Raw genomic sequence first — 22537 nt, 5'->3', positions numbered from 1 at the left:
GTTAAAGGCATGGGAGGGCGGGGAAAGAGGAGGAACAGGTACATATCTCTATCTCCTATCTCGTATCTCAAAAAGGAAGTGTCTGAATCTTCCTTTTTGAGATAGGAGATAGAGATAGGAGTTAGAGTTTTGAGTAAGATGTTAGAGATAAGAGCTGTTAGCTGGGAAGCTCCATGCAAGGAGTGTGTGTGTGCTTCCATCACAAGACTTTCATATAGTCCACGAGAAGGCCACAATGCCTTAAAAATACTTCATTTTAGATATGGCAAGTGGTCCATACATTGATGAAATGGATACATAACCATCCAACTTGTTACCTGAAGGAGGTGATAGGCACTGAAAGCATCAACCTGTAAGAAGCTGATTTTCTGCTTCCAGTACCAGCTCTGCCATTGGTTGAAAGGCAATCTTTCCTTCCATCAGGGAGTTTCTTTGCTAATAAAAAATCATGGAAGAAGCAACAGAAAACACAGGAGAGTTACAAATAGGATATGCCTGTTTTCCTCCTCAAATCCCATGAATGAGGCAGAACCATTATATAAGAAATGCTTTGCCTAGAAGCAGTCACATATTACTAGTGATGGGTATGCAAGAGAGTGTTGTATTGTGAGGGAAGAATGCAAGAACATCTGTATAATATCTGTATGAGCCCTAAAAGGAAAACTGTACATTTACTTGGGAAGATAGAGTAAGAAATTCTAGGAATAAATCCACCTTCTATTCCACTTGGTCTCTGTAGTGTGTGCTGTAAAGTTTTCACAAAGCAAGATACTAGATTAGGTGCAGTATCATCATGACAGTCCAGTCATAGTTGTGCTCCAGGAACAATCCACAAAAGCTGGCAGCTCTTTTGAGTTATATCAACAAACTAGTTCCGGCAGTCCTTATCTCCAACAGGAACAGATTTTCTGTAATGTTAATGAGTCGTAATTCCACATTCAAGACCAGGTCATCCAATTACAACACGGAGAGCTCACAAAAATATACTGTTGGTTTGAAAATCCATCTGAGCACTCATTCAACTACAGTGAAAATTGCTGATAAATTCAGAGAAACCTAATGGAGATGGAAGGTGGCATCATCTATCATCACTCCTATTGATTAAAAAAACACCTCCAGATGTCAACTCTGTGAGCCTTGGAGCTTAAACTCAGCTTCCACTACACAGATGATTATGTTGACTGCTGGACTAACATAAGCTACAAAGCCAAAAGCATGCATGCATTTGTTTCCATCTTTCTTCTTAACCCATGGCTGAAAGGATAGTATAGTCTCCTTTCAGAGACTGAAGTGTATGTATGCTGGATCGTTGTTTTTGAAGACCCTGCTGCAAAATGGACTTTGGAATTTGGGAGAGGCCCTTTTCTGTTTAGGATGTGTCTAATACTGATAATTCATATTAGCTGGTATTAATAATTTGTTTATGAGCATGACCCTGAAAAGAGGTATGACCACATAAGCTGTCACAAAGTTTTGTAAAAGTGCCACCCAAGACCTTTAATTAAATAAACTGCTGATGCAAGCCTTCCCATCATGTAATGGGGCATCTTGTATGGTGCCTTGGATACAGTGGAAGCCCTCGTTGTGCAACAGGATACCATGGGTGGTATCCCAATGCAAATTCCCACAATTCACTGTAGTGGCTATGTGTCATGTCAGAAATGTAGCTACATCACCATAAAGTTGTGCATCATGTCTAATTTCAGCCAGTATGCTGTATACAGTATATACAGACAAATAATTAACAGAAACAAATGTATGACTCATCATTCAATAAAGATGTTTTCCTAAACAGGGCTGACCAGTTCCATTATGTTCAATATGGTGAAGTATATTTTCTCCTCCCCAAATTTTATTATCAATTGTGGTTGCCAATTCATTTCAGCAGAGGGCAAAACAAACATTGGATTGGAACTTACATTAAGGCATGAAAATGAGCAAGTTTTCAGAGCATTAAACACATCCGGAAACTTTGCTAAATTGGGTTAGTCTTTTCACATTCTTTTTTTTAAACAATCATTTTAATTTTCTCTTCTAATACATCATTGCACTGTCTATCTGTCACTAAAAAGGCAATGAAATACTGAGAAACATTTCTTGCTGCTACAGTACACAGCAAAGTCACAGGAAAATGTTTCATGTTTTCTTTTGTTTTAATCAGTCTCTGCACAGTTTGGAAAATGTGGTTTATCCAGCAGGGAATAAAGCTAACAGAATGAAACAATTGCTCTTCTTATTTACCTAGGCTGTCCCCTATTTTAAAAGTGGTTTAGATGCAGAAAGATCTTCTGAAATTAGGTTGGGGAAAAACCCAGTGATAGTTTTGCTTGGATGTTATTAGTACCTGTTTATTTGAATGCTAAGTAGAGATCAACAAGAGATTGCTGGTGCCACATGACTTACCACAAGATTTAAGATTGCTGCTTTTGACTAGCTCATGCTCAGCAACTACAGTGGTACTAGTGAATAACAATGAATTAATTACTGTATGTCCAATTATACACAAACACATACATAGGACTTGACTTAAGGTGTGGGCACACTGCAAAATTATTGCAGTTTGACAACCCTTTAACTGCTGTGACTTATCCTACAAAATCCTGGGACTTGTAGTTTGCTGAGGCACCAGAGCTCCCTGACAAAGCAGGTGGAATACTAACCAAACTACAAAACGCAGGATTCTGTAAGATGAGTTGTGGCAGTTAAATTGTTGTCAAACTGTTTTAATTCTGCAGTGTGGCTACATTCCAAGGGAATTATACTACTAGACCCCCTGAATCCACAATGACTTTTGAGTATTTCTTATTAATTATTTTATCTGACAAGTATGTTTCCATTGTTTTAGTTTAATATAACAATCCATGTAGCCTTTCTTTGTTCTAGGAAAATAAAAAGAGGATTCTGAATAATTTATGTATTGTAATGTAAACATACACTTTAAAGCTTTATGAGTTTAGTGCCCCAAAGAACTCAACCTCTCTTTCAACTTGTCATTTCTTTGCCAAAGAGAATACAGCCAGGTGGCACTGTTGTATTTCTTCTTTAATTAATTGTGCTCTCATACCTCCTCCATGTTAAATATATTTTATAAAGTATTTTTTTTATCCCTGATAACTGATAAAATATATTCGGGGTGGAGGAGATATGAGCGAGCAACTAATTGAAGAAGAAATACAGTCTTACATTTTGTTTCTTTTCTAAAACAAAGCATCTGAAAGCACAACCAGGCCATAAGCAACACCTGCTGAAATCCCCTCTTCCACACAACCATTTAAGTCCAGTAGTCCTGTCCAGGTTTTCCCCTGGCAACCCCAGCTGTATACTTTGACTTGTGCTGTACCAGTGTGTATAGACTGAGTGCCTTCAAGTTGTTTCTGAGACATATTGACCCTAAGTCCTGGGGTTTTCTTTGGCAAGATTTGTTCAGAGGACGTTTGCCTTCCCCCTCAGCTGCATCTGCACTGTAGAAATCATGCAGCTTGACACCCCTTTAAGTGCTGTAGTGCCATCCTATGGCATCCTGGGATGGGAAGTCCTTTTGCCCTCTCTGCCAAAGAGGGCTGATTCCTTGCAAAACTACAAATCTTGGGATTCTGTAGGACGGGCCCATGGCAGTTAAAAGTGATGGAATTCAAAGACATCACCCTGTTAGTGTGGAAAATCAGTGTGCAAAGGGGAACTTGTAGCACCTTTGAGCATCACTGAAAAATATAAGTTGCATGGCGTAGTGGTTTGATCGCTGGGCTATGACTTTGGAGACCAAAGTTCAGTTTGAAGTTGAAGGCTTTCATGGCCAGCATCCATAGGTTTTTTTGTGGGTTTTTCGGGCTACGTGGCCATGTTCTAGCAGAGTTTCTTCCTTATGTTTCGCCAGAATCTGTGGCTGGCATCTTCAAAGATGCCAGCCATAGATGTTGGCAAAATGTTAGCAACAAATTCTTCTAGAACATGGCCACATAGCCCAAAAAATCCACACAAAAAAAAACTACAGTTTAATTCTTGCCCAGCCATTGACCTTGGCCAAGTCACACAGTCTCAGCCTCAGAGGATGGCCAAAGGCAAAGAAGCTTGCCATGAAAACCTGATAATAGGGAAAGCTTAGGGTCTCCATAAGTCAGAAAGGCCTCAGGGGAAGGCAACGGCCAACCTTCCCTGAACAAATCTTGCCAAGAAACCCCATGATGTGGTCACCACAAGTTGGAAAGAATGTCAAGACATACCACACAAATACACCCAAAGCAGGACCTTTGCTAGACTTGAGCCTCCTTCCTCAGATGGTTTTCTTAAATGCATTTGGAAAAGCCTCTGAAGAAAGAGCTAAAAAGGCAAATGCAATTTTAGGCTGAATCAATAATAGTGTCTAGATCAAGGGAAGTAATAGTGCCACTGTATTCTGCTTTGGTCAGGCCCCACCTGGAATACTGTGTCCATTTCTGGACACCACAATTTAAAAAGGATGTTGAGAAACTGGAACATGTCCACAGGAGGGCAACTAAAATGGTGAAGGGTCTGGAAACCATGCCCTATGGGGAACGACTTAGGGAGCTGGGGATGTTTAGCCTGGAAAAGAGAAGGTTAAGGGGTGATATAATAGCCCTGTTTAAATACTTGAAGTGATGTTATACTGAGGAGGGAGCAAGCTTGTTTTCTGCTGCTCCAGAGAACAGGATCCGGAACAATGGATACAAGCTGCAGGAAAAGAGACTCCACCTCAACATTAGGAGTAACTTCCTGACAGTAAGGGCTGTTCAACAGTGGAACACACTCCTTCAGAGTGTAGTGGAGTCTCCTTCTTTGGAAGTCTTTAAGCAGAGGCTGGATATCCATCTGTCAAAGGGGATGCTTTGATTGAGAGTTCCTGCATGGCAGAATGGGTTGGACTGGATGGCCCTTGTGGTCTCTTCCTCCAACTCTACGATTCCAGGCTTCACACACACACCCAAAGCAGGATCTTTGTTAGACTTGAGCCTCCTTCCTCAGATGGCTTTCCCAAACGCATTTGGAAAAGCCTTTGATGAAAGAGTCTCAACACAAGCCTAGGGAAGCCCCTGCTCCCAACTGCTTTCTTTTTCAGGGAAGGTGCTCCAAGAGCCCTTTCGCAAAGAGTTCAAAGTAGTGCCACAGTGCCTCCTTGGAGGCAGCCTATGAAGGGTTCCCCCTCAGGGAGGAAAGGGTCTTGGCGCTGGGCCTGAGGAGGAAAGGAAACCCCAAAGGAAGCGAAGGGAGGGGGGAGACAAAACACAAGCGGGACCCGGGGTCTCCATGGCAACCAGAGGGCCCTCCCCTTTGGTTTTCCCGCCTCTTTCCCTTCAGCCAACACCAGGCTGGGCTTAGCTCCGCTGCCCTTCGCTCATTCAACCCAGAGAGGAGAGGAGAGGAGAGCTTTCCTTTCCGCCTGAGCTGAAGGACTCTCCTCAGCCAGGCTCCTGGGAGCCTCTGGGCATCCCTCTTTCCCTGCCTTGCCTTTCTTGGTCCTTGCCTCCCTTTCCTTAAGGAAAGGAGGCATTTCTGGGAAGGATGAACATGGAGAACCAGGACGTGTTGCTGGAAGTGGAGGAAGGAGAAGAAGAAGGAGGAGAGGAGGAGGAAGAGGATGGGGAGACCGGTGAGTAGAGACTCTGGAGGAGGAGGAGGAGGAGGAGGAGGAGAAGGGGGGAATTGGGAATATAGGCTGCATTCACACTGGAGAAATATTATTATTATTATTATTATTATTATTATTATATCCAAATGCATCTGAGGAAGTAGGCTGACGCTAGGAAAGTTCATGCTGCCAATTCCTTTCTTTCAGTTAGCCTCAAAGGTGCTACAAGATCTCTTTACATCATCATCATTATTATTATTACTATTATTATTATATCCAAATGCATCTGAGGAAATAGAATCAAGCCTAGAGAAGCTCATGCTGCCCATTCCTTTCTTTCAGTTAAACCCAAAAGTGCTACAAGATCTCTTTACATTATTGTTGTTGTTGTTGTTGTTGTATCCAAATGCATCTGAGGAAGTAGACTGATTTCGCTTCCCAGTGCTGCCCTGCCCTTTGAGACCCTGTGACAGGGGAAGCCTTCCTACTCAGGAGTTGCCCCTCGATTGCCCCCTTGCCTCTCCCAGCCACCAACACCACTCTCTCTGGCTCCTTCCAAAATGTTGATCTGAGATTTGAGCAGACTGTGTGCAAAGAAGACTGCCTGGGGTGTGTCTTTGGCCAATGGCTTAGGAAAGAATTTGCTTTTGTGCTGGGATCTGGGTTTGTTGGTTTAAAGAGCAGAAAGCTGTCCCTCTTCCAAATAAATATGAGTCAGGAAACAAATGATGAACTGGGTGGGTAAATGAAACTTGGGTCTTTTCATCACATGGTCTGGAAAAACTCAGCAACACTGCCTTTTCCCCCCTCCCATGTGAAAGATTCATTTAAGTAGATGGGCACAGTCCAGGAAAAGTTAGCTGGTCTTGCATGAACCCACTGAAATCAAGGGGGACTGAAGTGACTTCAAAAACATCTTCTGTTATTTTTGGAACATGGGATCGCGCCTATGCTTTCGTGAAACTGAAACTGAATAAAATAAAAATAAATGGAACGATACAGGGAAAAATAGGAGATGATAAAAGGGGTTTTAAAAATCCTTGTTTCTTTGTGTTGGAATTAGATTATAGTCAGAAGATTTTTAGATTATTGTTTTAGAGAAATCCCGTTCTTTTCACAGAACAAAAGCCTCCTGCAGTCCCTGGTTTGAACCTCAGTCTTGGCATCAATTTAAAGTTTGGGTTTTCAGTTTTGGCAGGCTTTAATTTGACAGCCAAAGCGGTTTTGGAGAGCAAGGAGGAAAACATAATAAATAAGAAAAATACATTTTGTGTCTCTATGGGGAGAAAATGCTGCCTGGCTTAGATAAAATATGAGGATTACAATTTACAGTTTCAGTCCCACGAATACATGTGATCAAATAAGTCCCACTTAATACATTGAGGCTAACTTCAGAAAGCATGCATAGGATTGCAGTCATGAGCGAACACACATTTTTCAAAGAAGTTGTTGCTCCCTTAAAATAGCAATTAACACCTTTCAGTGAAAACAAAGTCTGCTAAAACTGTGGTGTTTATCAGACGAGCTCTTAAAGAGGTACTATTCCAGTGTGACTCCTCTAGCTGCCTCCTGTTGCATGCTGGGATTGGCAGTTTTAAGGAGGGGTATTTAGAATTCTCAGGCAGAGAAGTTCAGCTCCTTAAAACTGCCAATCCCAGCATGCAACAGGAGGCTGCTACAGGAGTCACACTGGAATAGTAGCTCTTTAAGAGCATAGTGTGATAAACATCTGTGCCAAAATGGTTAGTTCATCAAAGAAATGAAAACAGTACAAACTAAGGGCCACCTAGCTCAGTCAGAACACATTACAGTGCATATGTTCCCATATGTCACAATGGCCTGTTACAGACAGCCAAAATAAAGCTGCTTCGAGTCACAGTGGAGGTATGGTATTTGAATGATGGATGTGTCCTAAGAGTCCAGAAGTCGCACCAAATCCACGCTCCAGCCCTAAGAACTGGAGTGTGGCTTTGGTGTGGCTTCTGGACTCTTAGGATGCATGCATCATTGAAACACCATACCTCCACTGTGACTCAAAGCAGCTTTATTTTGGCTGTCTGTAACAGGCCATAGTAATTTCCTCTAGGAAAATATATAGAAGGGCTTCTAGAGGCATCACTAAGGGAAGTCACATAGCTAGGATGCAACCCAGTGTCAATGCTATCTTAAACACAGACACCTAACCTCCTGTAAGGAAAATGGCAAAAGATCACCTGGGGATAGGAAACAGTAGTATGCATATGAGCAATGGCTTTTCTGAACATATGATGGTTCCAAGCCATCTGTAGGAGGAATTTAATTGGGAAGAGAAAAATACCAGGAACTGTTCATGCAGATAACTACAAATTGAAAGCGTATATGTAGAGAATTGGTACATTTCTAAAGTTTTGTGCAAGACTTGCGCTCACCATTCTGCTGTTGGACTTAAGACTTTGATATTGAATCATGGCAATTTGAAATATTGTAAAATTCTGTAAAAGTAGAAAGTTGACAGAAGAAAGGGCTTTTTAAAAAACTGAATAAAAAACACATTTTTCCTCAGATTTTCTCCTGCTTTGTAAATTGAATACAACATTTTTCTCTTATAAATTACAGAGTATTTCTGCCTGTATTTTTGACATCACTCTTCCTTATAGTCATGAAACCTTTTACTTCTGCCTAAGTTGTTAAAAGAAATAGAGACAAGAGGCAACTGATATGTGTAATATTTATCAGTGATGCATGCAAGCACAGGAAAATGGGTGTTAAAAGCCTGTCTAGATTTATCAACGGGATAATGGCCAGATGATTTCGCGTTTTTGTTTCCATTTGTAACAAAATAAATTGGACATGTGAATATTTCTGTCACCATTTACTGCTTACATGCAGGGACCTGCATGAATAGTCTTCCATATCATTTGGACTGAAGACAACAACCCCAACATCTTGACCAAATGCAGGGCTATGAGTAACATCATCTCTTTTTTCCCCTTTCTCCTATATCATTTTTAACATCTTTGCCTAATGGAGAAGCTAGTGGAGCTTCAAAAGCTTGCAACAGGTATAATGTGCACTTTTGTTGGTCAAATAAAGGTATCACTGTTTTGTGTGAGCTCTTGGTAAGTGTCAATACACCAATTTAACTGTGACTCTGGATAGACAGCTGACCCTTTGTATCCATAGATTCAAGCTTGAAAATATTTTTTAAATGTAAATTCCAAATAGCAAATCTTGATTTTGCCATTTTATATAAGGCATACCATTTTACTATGCCATTGTATTTAATGGGACTTGAACACTGATGGGGTTTGATATCCACAGGGCATCCTGGAACCAAACCCCAGCAGATACCAAGGGCCCACTGTACAAGGATGACAGGCAGTGCAATGTTCCACATTTTTAAAAGGCACATGGCTGCTTTGTGTACAGCAACATCAACACATCAGTATGCCAGTTTTCAGATCATGGGGCTTTGAACATGCAACCACATTTAAAATGAATTTCAAAGTTGTGCAAGCCTGCATGGATACATTTTTTCTTATATATTTGCTTGTCATTTGGTCCCAGCGCATTTATTGGTCTTACAATTTCAGTACTACTTTTTGCAGTCTGATAAATGATCCTGATCCAATAGAACTGAATAATGGGAACTTCATCATTTTAGTTATAACAGGAATTAGTAAAGTATAGTCTATATCACACCCCAACTTTTGTGTAGCTTCTAAAGCCCACTAGAATTTCTCCAAAGACCCTGAACCCCAGAATTTAAAAAAAGGAGAAATGTCACCTGAAAATTGGCCGAATTGCCACAGTTTCATGCACCAAATATACCAGAATTAGCAGTTTTTGCTAAATTGATCCCTGCAGGCCCTAAACCCCCCCCCCCCCCATTAAAAACAATTGGCCAAAACTGACCAGAAGTGATTTCCCACACTTCCAGGTCACTGGGAACATAGTGTGCCCTCCTAGGTGGATACAGGTATAAAATTTGGTTTGGTCCCCAGCACAGGTCTCCAGCCAAGGCCTATGTTATGGAAAAAGTATGCAATTAAAATGTAACAGAGGCATACAAAAAGAAACAGAATCAGTTTCCAGCAATAAGAGCTGAAAGGAGCCATACTGGCCACCACTTCCTTTGCTGAGTCAGTGTTATGATTTTATAATCAAATCAACTTGTTGCTAACATTATTCCCTAGAGAAGAACTGAATTGTCAGGGAGGGTTTTGTTTATTTACTTTAAAATGTCCAACCTACCCTTCAATAGCTGTTGCCGTTGAGAATTGTGTGGAAATTCTGAACCTACACTGTCATCAACAAACCATTGTTTTATTCCAGAAGGTAAAATTTTCATTAAAGTCTGAGATTGCTTCTCCGTAAATACTCTGCAACAGTGCAAACATTCCATCCTGTCCCCAGCGACTTCAGTACAAGTAAAGACTTGCACCTCAAACTGCTACTGCGGTGCCCTGTCCAAAGCAAGGAGGATCTAGACAAACACTTCTGTCCTTTACGCTACTGCATTTAAGAGTAAATCCCGTTGGTTAAATAAATCCTCTTGACAAACACAAACTGGCATTTTGTGTGTGTGTTGTGTGCCTTCAACTCATTCTGACTAATGGTGACCCATGGGGTTTTCTTGACATGATTTGTTCCGAGGAGGTTTGCCATTGCCTTTCCCTGAGGCTGAGAGAGTGTGACTTGCCCAAGGCCACCCAGTGGGTTTCATAGCTGAGTGAACCCTGATCTCCTAATTTCATAGAATCACAGAATTGGAAGAGACCACAGGGGCCATCCAGTCCACCCCCTGCCATGCAGGAAATCTCAATCAAAGCATCCCCGACAGATGGCCATTAAGCCTCTGTTTAAAGACCTCCAGGGAAGGAGACTCCACTACACCCCGAGGGAGTGTGTTCCACTGTCGAACAGCCCTTACTGTCAGGAAGTCCCTCCTAATGTTCAGGTGGAATCTCTTCTCCTGGAGCTTGCATCCATTGCTCCGGGTCCTGTTCTCTGGAGTTTACTCCCTCCTCAATATGACATCCCTTCAAATATTTAAATTTGTAGCCCAAACCACTATGCCATGCTGGCTCTCATTAAATTATAAAACATTCACAAGCAAGGCTGCATGGTACTGGGTACTGCAGTGGCATAGGATATTGTCTCCTTCTCCACATCCCCCTTCACTTAATCCAGTCCTTGGGCAATGCTCCTATGATGTGAGGGGCTTATATGTTCAGGGACACTTCTTGGAGTTGACTGTAGACCATTTGATGCTATACTTTATGCTCTGATTTGGCTGCAGGTGTGCATAGAATATGGAAAGGAATCATATCTAAGTAGCAAGGCCAGCCCAAGACAATTTGCCCTACACCACCCCACTTATCCAAGTCAAGGTGCATAGTACTGAAAGCCAGTTAAATTATTTTGACACATCAGAAAATCCCACAAGAATCTCTTCGCATCCCAAGCAGTAAAAATGTAATAGTTGGAAAGTAGATAACCTAACCCAGAGTTGGGTAGTCTGTGGCCCTTTGATTTGCAGTTTCCCTCATCCTTTGTCATTAGCTTTGTTTGCTGGGGCTGATGGAAGTTATAGTCCAAGAGCATCTGAAGTGTCACAAGTTACCTAGAGCTGAATTAACCATGTGCTGCCCTTCCATGATATCTGTTGCCCTTCCATAAGTTGGCATGCAAAAGGTTCCAGTTTTGATCCCTGCTACCTGTGTTGTTGTGTGCTGCTTATTTAAGAGGATAGCCCATAAAGCCTTAATGTATCTGGCTGGGCTGACTTCTCATTCTGAAGGGAATGCTTTCAGTTTCCTGCTAGAGAAAAACTTGGCAGGAACAACTGGAGCCTGCATCACTACCTCAGTGGCCAAAACAATCCTGGATCTATACAGTTATGCTAGCAAATAAAGAAAATCTCAATTACATTCCATTAAAGTCAGATGTTGTTTTGTGTTCAGAAAATTTTAATAAATAAGTCTTATCAAAAGAAATCTGTATGCAGTTCTCTTCAAATCCAGGACAACATATTCAGGGGTAGCCATGTTGGCCATGCTGCAAAATGCAATAAAATCCACAAACCAGGAGGAACAACTAGATCTCAAAGGAATCTAATTTTCTATTGCTAATGGAATGGAAATTTAATTACCTGTTTTAACATCTTTTAACATCATTTTAATATCTTTGCCTGATGAATAAGCCAGTGAAGCTTTGAATGCTTGCATGATGTATCTTATCCTTTGGAGTTGGCCAAATAAAAGGCAATATTGCTTTGTGGAGTTTGGATTTTGTTATGTGAAGTGCTGTTTCCCCTGTTCAAACGAGTTACAAAGTTCAACAAGCAAGTGATTTGAGGGTCTGCTTGAAATTTTGGTGAGCCATTGTGAATCAAGACAGTGAAACCATTTTCCAGAGAACAGTTTTCTATGACTGGATAGGTCTGTTAGTGTCAGCTATAACTAAGGCACGGTACAGACCACCCAAATGTGGCGTAATCCCAGCGATATTAGGGTTAGGGACTGCGTGGCAACTGCATGGTCTCTAACCCTAGTACAGAGTGGCGGCGTAACAATGGCAGCATCCTGTGTATAAGGGTGCCGCCATTGTGATGTAACCACCATGTGGTGTCCGTATAGCACTGTGCGTTGTTTATGTTGTGAGTGCGCCATTGGCACACTCGTAACGTCCACCCTGCAGCGCAAAAAGAACCCATTTTTTCCAGGTTCTTTTTACTCCGGAGGGAAGCTGCATGGTTTGGCGGCTGCGGCTTCCCTCCAGAGGGAATCAGGTCGCCGGCAGGCCACCCCTTTGGGGTGGTCTGTACCACACCTAAGAAAAAAAGGGAGGAAGTCTACTTTATATACTCATAACTCTAAAAAATTATACATAAATCTAGAAATTTTAGTCAAAAAAATGAACTGAAAAACCTGGGTTGACTTATCCATGGACTGAGGTAAGTACAGGGCTCAACAGACGAGCAGCTCCGTGCCACACATTTTTGCCCTGCATCGTTGCTGCAGCAACAAAATGGCGTGGCAATGATGCACTCCCTCTCAGGAGCAAAAAGAAGCTGTCAAAAGCAGCTTCCTGGAAGGGGTGCGATTGGTGTGCTTGTGCGCCCTGATTGCATCACTTCCGGCCAGCGTAGTTTGGGTGCTGCGCCACACTCGTGTAGATGGGGGTGAGCAATGGTGTCGGCCTCCTTGCGAACTAGGGCTGCTAGGCATGTAAATGCACAGCCTCATCTAGCCCTAGTTCATGGCGAGGATGCCACTAATCACCTATCTGTACCTCGCCTACAGTACTTTAATCAAAAAGGAGCCATGTCATTCTCTGGGCAGAGTGGAGAAAAGTGAGAACTTAGTCCATCTTGAGAGCATCTAAAAAGGCACCCCCCTACACTCTCTGCTTTCGCCTTTTCTTTCTGTTTTGCTGTTCATATATGCTCAGTACGAGATTCTACGGACAGTTATTGTTTCCCTTGCCTATTGTAGGGAAGCACATACAGTAGGATCAGCTAGAGCAGAATTCCACTCTTTATCAGCTCATGCATTGTTTATTTGGGAGGAAAGACCTGTTGCAATCTGACAGTAAAAGTCTGTGACGCGTTCCGGATGGGCCCTATGGGGCGCCGTCGTTACGCGCGAGGGGTAGCGCTTCCTGACGCACCTTGCCCCTCACACGTAATGACTATGTCAAAATGGCAACACCGCATACAGATGGGCGCCGCCATTTTGACGTCACGGACGCACAGCGTCCAGTCGTCACGCACACGCTGCATCCAAACATTGTGCACCGGAAGTGGTGCCGCGAGTGCGTGCCTCACGCCTTGCAGCGCCTCTTCCGGGGCACAGGAAGAAGCGCCATTTTGGCTCTTCTTTGTTGCTGCGCCCGGGAACTGCGCGGTTTGGCTGCTGCGGTTCCCGGACGCAGCAACCTGCAGCAGCACGAGACTGCCCCTTCTGGGCAGTCTGTAATGCGCCACAGTTTCTCCAACTCTACTGCCATCCTCCCACTGTTAAAAACCCTCCCAGTAGAAAGAGAATTAAGGGGAGAGGGGCTGACAGGTGTAAAAAGACTTTGTAAATGGGAGAATCTGTGTCAGAGGTTCTGTTAACTGAGGTATGCCTGTATATGAGTAAAGAGAGAATGATCCAGGGCTAACCAGTTACCTAGGACCGATTTTTTATTCTAACCAAGAAATCTTTAATCTGTCTCCCAATTCACGTGTATTTTTCTTTCTTCCCTAATTCTTTGCTGGAAAACAAGCAGTGCTTTCTTTCCACCAGAAACATAGGAGTATTAGTGGTTGGTTACTATAGCAATTGCAGGCGGTAATGAAAGAATACGTTACACTAATAATTCATATCATCTTCATTATTTTTCTCTCTCTAAGACCAGACCTTCATTTAGCTTTTGCTAAAACATGGATTTTCTTATATAGGCCATAGTTTTCTCTATACAGCCCATAATTTTTAGAAAGTATGTTTTCAGAGACCAGAGGAGTCAATGGTGCTCTGGAACAATGATCAAATCTTCAGTGAGAGCCCCAGGTGAGGCTCATTACAGTTATTAAGGCGCCTTACAGATGGGCCTAAGCAGCGCCGTCGTTGCGCCAGGAATATGCGCGAGGGACGGCACTTCCGGATGCGCCTTGCCCCTCGCGCGTATTCCGTACGGCAAGATGGCGGCGCCCTATACAGACGGGTGCAGCCATCTTGACGTAACGGACGCACAGCGTCCGGACATCTAAACCCAGAAGAGCCGTCGCGAGTGCGCGCTTTGGCACTTGCGGCGGCTCTTCCGGGTTGCCGGAAGGAGTGAGATTTCTGCACTCCTTTTTTGCAGCGCGGAGGAGTCGCACGGTTTAGCTGCTGCGGCTCCTCCATGCTGCAACCGGCAGCGGCCCAAGACCACCCCTTTTGGGCGGTCTGTAACGGGCCTAAGTCTGGAAGTTACAAAGATTCAACTACAAGTTTGAGCTCCCATAGATCAATTAACATTTTGCAAACATTTTTTTTTCACCCTATTCCACCATCTCCATTCAATTTAGGACCAGAACGAACAGGAAGTGACTTCTATATAGTTCCTCTTGTTAAACCAGGTCTGTCTGGGGCTAAAGCATCCCAGGAAAGGGCTAAAAGCATTGCAAAAATGCCCACATACCCTGTAGAGAGGCAGTGTGGGATAGGGGATTGCCCTCCAAGTTCTCCTGGAGCACTAATGCATCCCCTTAGCTTTCCACAGATGTCTGTCCTAGGCATATATATGATAATGGGAAGGCTGTTGTCTTTAATGGAACAGCACTGTTGAGGTTGCTAAAAGTCTCTCAGGTTTCTAGCTACAACATGCATACCATGGAACAACCAAGGTCCAAGATAATTTTGTTGTGGATTGGAACAGCCAATGCCCCCCTTACTACTCTGCATAGTGCTGGGATCAGCTTTAGGGGGGAAATGTTGAAGGTTACATTGTACAATTGGTTCTTAAAGAGAAATATGACCCCATCCAGAACACCTAAAACATCTGCCCTTTATACTTACTCTATTTTATCTGGCTTGCCAATTGTTAACACTTTGTAAGTGAAACTACTATGTCATCTTGCTCTGACATGAAAAAAATAGACCTGGAATCTATCAGGAATCTATATTGATTATAACAACAGTACAGATTTGTGGAGAATTACTGGCACCAGTTCCATATATATTAGCATGTCATGGCATCGAGGGACCACTGACATAATTTTTTACCCTAAAATTGTATCAGAGGGCTAAAGACTAAAATTCTCTCCCATCTGTCCCTAGTATCTAATTCCTTTCTCTCATGTCACAGTTTGTCACTTCTAAAATCATTTCACACTCTACCATCTCTTTATTGAAAGTCTCCTTACTCCTAAACAAAGATCGCTATCATTGTGATCCTTTCCTGCTGATCAGACTCCATTCCAGTTACCACGTGCTTTGGGGTCTTCATTACTAACTTTAATGAAATGGAGTACAGACTGATATTGACACATGAAGCAGCAGCCTTAGTATGGGAGCCACTTTGTCACGTGAACAGCATTGACCTCTTCATTCTGACATTGATTTTAATTATATGTGTGGCTTTGGGGGTGCTATGGGCTTCATTGGTGCCCCCAAATAGCCGCATGCTTGACCTTTTTCCTTATGTAAACACTACACACCAAAGGGAACAAAACTAAACTTTAACTGCAATCCCTGGGCTGATCCTGTGATCTGTTTGTACTCAGATAAGTCAGGAGATGAAGCAATAGGGAGAAGTATAAAAAGAAAAGTAAGGAGAAGAAGAATCTAGTGGCACCTATAAGATTAATTAAATTTAGCATAAGCTTTCATGGATTTCAGTCTACTTCAGATGCATTGAAAGAATGTGAAACAATGAACTAAACCCCCCTCCTCCCCCCAAAAAAGAAGCTTATGCTAACATTAAAAGTGTCACTAGAGTCTTCCCTGCATATTCCATTTTAGTCTTATTGATATTATGGATACTACTGGGGCTTTGATTCTGGAAGCAAAATAGTTGGAGCTGGCACTACCCCAAAGGAGGATTAACAGTAGACTCTGTAGGTAACTGAATAGACAGCAACCTCATTTCAAATATACTTCCCAGGTTTTGTTTAGATTAAAAAAAACTTGAATTCTGTAGGCTGCAGTTTACAGAGTCCCAAATACTGCTGGTCAAATATGAATATGTAACCAGCTATACTGGCAGATTCATTTGAATTGTATTCTAGAAACCATGCCCCATGAGTAATGCATTTAGGAAGGTGAATATGTATCACCTGAGGAAGAAATAGTTAACAGTTGACATGCTGGCCATGATTAAATCTTTGAAGGGATGTCATATTGAGGATGGAGCAACGTTTTTTCTGCTGCTCCAGAAACTAGGACATGGAGCAATAGATTCAAACTACAGGAAAAGAGATTCCACTTTAACATTAGGAAGAACTTTTTGGCAGTAAGAACTATGCAACACTAGAATATGCTGCCTTGGAGTGTGATTGAGGAGCTGTACAAACAGCTCTGAAGGATGGCATAGAGCCACCCCTGTTTCAGCCAGATCGAGGATGCAGCAACCGCATGCTGCAGACCCAATCTGGCCTTTCCACGGCGCAAAAAGGAGCCCCAAAAGTGGCTTCTTTCTGTGTCCTGGAAAGGGCACCATAGACATGTTGCCGTGGCTTGGCAGTGCTCCTTCAGCACTGCATCGTATGGACACAGTGCCGAAGGAGCACCATGATGCCACACGCCATGTGGAGCAGCGTACAGCATCATGGCACCCTAGGGGGTGGAGTAGGGTGTGCATCACGTGGGTGCAATGCCCCAACTCTGCCCCCAGACTGGCCTTAATGGCCAGTCTGAACACAGCCGGAGTCTACATCTTTGGACATTTTTAAACAGAGGCTGGATGGCCATCTGTCAGAAGTGATTCGATTGTGTTTTCCTGCATGGCAGGGGCTTGGAGCAGATGGCCCTTGTGGTTTCTTCCAACTCTGTGATTCTGTATTGCGCAAGACCTTATTCTGAACCTTCTTGGACAACATTGTTGCCCTTGGTAGGCAAAAGCAGCCAAGGACTTCCAGGATAAATTTTGGTTTCCCAGACACTGACTGCGTGAAGGGCTGCACTTGATGCATTCTGGCTACTTTACAGTGTGGGTAGATGCTTCTCTTTCTCCTCTGGGTGCAAGAGCAGCTGGAATGAGCCCCGGCATAGCCCTCACGCAATGAGTGGCTTGATGAGCCAAGCCTTTGCTAGAAGCTTCCTCGCTGCTCTTGTTTAATGGGGAGGAAATGAAGGCGCCCACTCTGTTCCCTCCAGTGATGGTGTAAATACACTGGGAAGGAGACCTAAGCTTCTGCCAGGGTGCTTGCTGGATATAGGTCATTATATGTTTATTTCAACGTAGTCCTTTTTCTCCATTAGGGTTATTTCAAAAAAATATTTGAAGAAAATCACTTACCTTATATTTTAATAGAAAAGTAATTTGTACGAAGTTACTATACATTAAATTCATTTATCTTTGGGGGAATATCAATCACTTTATTTCTTATCTACTATCATAAAGGTCATAATTGGGGAAACACAATCTTATCTTTACTTTGTTTGCGGTTTGGTCATGATGAGTTAATATTACATCTGGTTTTTAAACTATATTGGCATCTTATTCAATTTTATTTTCATACTGTGATGTTTTCCATCTGTGTTTTATGGATAAAAACAGGGCTTAAGTTTCTCCCATAGCCTGTTTTGCTTCACTAATGTCACAATTTTTCTTTTTTTCTCTGTCTCTGTGTTCAGTAACCAGCAAGATACATCAATTAAGGAACATTTCAGTCATCTCTTGTCTTGTACAACAAATTGAAAATGAATGTATGTTGAGGAATAATTGTAGATGGACTTGAGGGCAATTCAATTGCAGTTCAGGCAAGATATATCAAACAGGGCATATGCACTAGAGAGGGGTTCAAGGGTTAATATACAACTTCCTCTTCCACACTATTAAATTCCTAGGCTCATGCTAGAATACTAATTGGAGTGACTTGCTGGCATGAAAAACAAAATCAGGATCCAAAAAGCAAACAAAAGAAAATCTTTCGGTACTGCACATTCTTTAGTCAGCGCAAAGCTGCTTTTTATGTATGTCTCTTTCTCGGGGTTCTTTCACTCACAGAAACATGGCTAATTTTCTCTTTGTGATTATGTTTGCAGGCAAGGAAACTAGGAAAGAATTTTTGTGTGAATTAGGCAGAACACAGAACCACTCAGTGATTCTAGCTACATTTTTTTCAACCATGGAAATCCCCATCTATGAATCAGCCCTGATTCTAGTAGTCTAGTTGTTAAAACTCTGCTGTTCGGATACTACTGTCTTGCAAGGTTCAGTGTAAGGCTTATACAAAAATGACCCTGTGTTCTTCTCCACAAAGTACAGCCCTTGGTTTGAAATATTGTCAGGTGAGAGTTCTCTGATTGTTTGGATTTTCAGTCTACATCCCATTTAAAAATACATAATAAGGGAGAGAGAGGGTCTTGAAGTTCCTCATCCTCAGTTAGCTGCTGTCACCTAAACATCCTGCCCAGGATACTCTGGGAACAGCCCTGGCCATGCAGCTGCTCTGACCATTATTTGGCCCTCTGTTCCTGCACCAAAGCAGCTGTCTACATGGTCATTCCGTTGAGCTACTCAGCATGTCTTCCACCACAGTTCAGTCCCTTCTAAGTTCAGAATGAGGTGCCCAGCAGTGTACTTATGGCTGGTCACCTCATTCTCACCTCAGAATGAACTACCTATGGTGGCGGTAGATACTCCATCAGGTCAGCAGGATGCCTGTGCAGAGAGCTGCTGTAGCACAGGATCGGTGGGCTCCCGATCTTCCTAGAATCTTCCTCATAATCTTCCAGATCTTTCTCATCATGAGCCAGCGTGTTATAGTGAGGACAATTGGACTACAACTCTGGAGATCAGGGCTCATTTCCACACTTGGGCATGGAAATCAACTGGGTGATCTTAGGTGAGTCACACACTCTCAGCCCTACAAAACCCCTTGGATAGGTTCACCTTAAGGTCACCATAAGTGAGAGACAACTTGAAGGAACACAACAATAACAATGTCAAGGAATAGAAATATTGAGAAATTGCTTATAGTTGTTTAGGAGACAATGCTATGGAATGTCTACCACTGTAAGAATATCTACCATTCCTTGTACTGATTCTTTGTACAACAATTCTTTGTACAATTCTTTGTATGTTTGATTCTTTGTAAAACAGAACATGACTGGGGAGGTGGAGTTAAAATGTTCCATCCTGTTTCATGGGGATTTGTTCTAGGCCACCATGTCTCATATTAGGAGAAAGGTAGGATACAATTTAAATAAAAAATAAAGAAGAGGTGAATGGCCTTCCATGTCATCCTAGAGATGCACAAATGTAAGATCTGTTTGTAAGATCTTAAGATGGAAATGTAAGATCTTGAGTTTAAATTCCAGCACTAGTTAGGCATTGCAAAAAGAAGCACTTCTTTTTTGTTGTTGTTAGTCTCCTGCTAACTGCCTTATTTCTGTTACAAAAATGTTTCTGACTGAACAATCTGTAGCTGAAACAGACACTTTTCTGGTTACTTTAGAATAAAAATTGAACTTGGTGTTAACAACAAAATCAAGTAGATTATGTTTGCCTAACAGATCACGTTGAGTAAAGGTGCTTTTTTTCTGTCCTATCGGCAAACCTTATTAGAGAAACTTGAATTGGCCTCTATCATTATCATTTCCAAACATTTATTTATTTATTTAGTGCATTTATACTATCCTTTTTAGCCACAAAGGCTCACAGAATGGCTTGTAATCATGTAATCATTTTAATTTTTATACCATACTAGCAAGCCTTTTAATAATACTAACATTTAGTAGGAAAGGGAAGGAAATTGTATTCGGTGGTGGTGATAATTGCTCCTGAAACTTGTCATGGAATCATAGAATCATAGAGTTGGAAGAGACCGCAAGGGCCATCCAGTCCAGCCCCCTGCCATGCAGGAATTCTCAATCAAAGCATCCTCAACAGATGACGGAAGTGATGATTTGGATCATACAGCCAATCTAGCTTGCAGATACGTGTGTGACAAACCAAGGAAAAGAAACAGATTCCAGAAATTTGGTTTCTCTGATACCATTAATAAAATACAGAAAGTGGAAGCTCAGATGTTTATAGTTAGTATCATTAACCTTTTCTTATATCATAAATTCATCATTCGCAGATAGACAGACAGATAGCTACTAGCTTACAATATGTAGGATTGTAATTAATAATTTTCTTATAGTTGTAATTTCTTATAATTTTCTTAGATTTCCATAACACATTTTTTAAATCAGAAACTATTTCTGATTGGGAAAATGTTAGGTGATCCAAGATAACTAAGGTCCAAAACACACTGCAGAAATAATCTAATTTAAGACCGATGTAACTGTCTGGCTCAAGACTAGGGAATTCTGCGAATTGTAGTTTATTGTGGCACTACAGCTCTCCAACAGAGAAGGCCAAATGTCTCACAAAACTACTCCCCCCAGAATTTCCTAGCAGTTGAACCAGGCAATTAAAGTGGTCTCAAACTGGATTGTTTCTGCAGTGTGTTTTTGACCTAAGCATGCCAATTTATTTTGAAGAGATTTGTGAATCTGGACCTTAACAAAGAGAAAATAATGCACCCAACATTACAAATTGTGAGCCTCAAAATGCTTTTCAGGGTTTTTCTTAGGCCACCATAATGAAAAGTCACCATGGGTTTATAGAATGGTGCTATCAATTTGTGAATATCATCTGCAGTATATTAAAAGTTTGTACTGAAGTTTTTCTATTTATTGATTTTTAGTTGTATTTGTGTTGGGTATATACTGTATAATATATAAGTAGAGGGAAGTTATTATAAGATTAGTTGTTCCTTTTTAATTCTATTTCTCTTTTTAATTTTATTAATAATAAATAATAAGTAAAATATTTATTTGTATCCCACCTCTCCCGTTTGATTCTTTGTACATTATTTTTTTATTACACAGTACATAATGCAAATTGTACAATCCACATTTCATAATATGCTTTTCCCCCCCTCCCCCCTCCCAAAAACAAATATTTAAACAAATAAGACTTATTCCAGTTCGATTTCTTTTTCCATCCAAAAGCAATCACTGCATGGTCAGCTTTTAGAAATTGTTTTATTACATATCTTTGATTACTATTCATTCTTAATTCCCCTAAACTGAGAGTTAAACAATTTTCTTTGCTTAATTGTCTCTCTATCCCTATTATTATATTTATCTGTTTCTTAACCTCTGTCCAAAATTCTTGAACAAATGGGCATTCCCACCACATATGTACGTATGTAAATTCCCTTATCTCCACATCCATGCCAACATTTTTATAGAAATTTATCATTTATAAATGCTAATTGATGTGGCTTCCTGTACCATTTTCCAATCATTTTTATTTGTTGTTCTTTTACATTTGTATTTTTAATATTAACAATTTCGTGTAGCCAAATTTTAATTTTGTCTGTATCAATCAATAAGTCTTTTTCCCAGTTCATTGTCAGTCCCTCTACCATTCTAAATTGGGTTGTTAACATAATCTTATAAATTTTACCTATTCATCCTTTTCTCCACCTTCTAATTTTTTAAAATTATTTCTTCTATCAATTCATTTTGATCTAAAATATTCAATTGTGTTTTATCTAATAATTTTATTATCTGACTAGTTGTTCATTTTAAGTTCTTTTGCACAGTAGAAAGAAATGCTGTTTCATGTTTTTGTGCTTCAGTGATTTACTTTGTATATCTATCTACTGGCAGCATAATATCGTACTGTTGATCTATTTTACAGATACATTATTCAACAAATTCCTGACCCATAACCATTTAAATGGATCTAAAATGTGAGATAGTTCCAATCATAATGACCCTGTGTTGGCTTGCAGCTCAAATCGTTATTTGTTGGCAGGTTTACTTTTACAACAGTGCAACTTTTAAAAGAAATCCATGTGTCCTTTGAGAAATATGATGAATTGTTCTAGCTTTACAGTCTGATTTGTGGAGCACAGATGTGCCATTCATCAATTTATTTCCCTTAAACCATGGCAATCCATACAGATCTATAGTCAGCCCAAATGCTCCCACCTGAGTGTCCAGACATAGTTATCCCTGAAACCTAACATGGGCTAAGAGTTTCATTCTTTCTGGCTGTATCTGATTAAAAAAATATACCATTGTTCCCTTTATAAATTTATCCTACATTACAAATCATAGAATCATAGAGTTGGAAGAGACCACAAGGGCCATCCAGTCCAACCCCTGCCATGCAGGAAATCCAAATAAAAGCATCTCCAACAGATGGCCATCCAGCCTCTGCTTAAAGACCTCCAAAGAAGGAGACTCCACTACACTCTGAGGGAGTGTGTTCCAC

The 22537-nt window shown here is 41.3% G+C and overlaps 1 protein-coding gene across 2 annotated transcripts in view; it reads left to right on the top strand.

Annotated features, from left to right (window-relative positions):
- Positions 1–5368: 5368 nt before the first annotated feature.
- The window catches only part of ANO6 (anoctamin 6), a 67541-nt gene continuing 50372 nt past the window's right edge, over positions 5369–22537 (top strand). For both annotated transcript variants that reach the window (XM_042468100.1, XM_042468099.1), the window contains exon 1: positions 5369–5605. In XM_042468100.1, the coding sequence (XP_042324034.1) occupies positions 5518–5605 (88 nt within the window). In that variant the 5' untranslated portion in view covers positions 5369–5517. The remainder of the gene's footprint in view (positions 5606–22537) is intronic.

The sequence above is a fragment of the Sceloporus undulatus genome, chromosome 5 (assembly GCF_019175285.1).
Source record: "Sceloporus undulatus isolate JIND9_A2432 ecotype Alabama chromosome 5, SceUnd_v1.1, whole genome shotgun sequence".
NCBI lineage: Eukaryota > Metazoa > Chordata > Lepidosauria > Squamata > Phrynosomatidae > Sceloporus > Sceloporus undulatus.
This window is presented reverse-complemented; position numbering and strand designations above follow the sequence as displayed.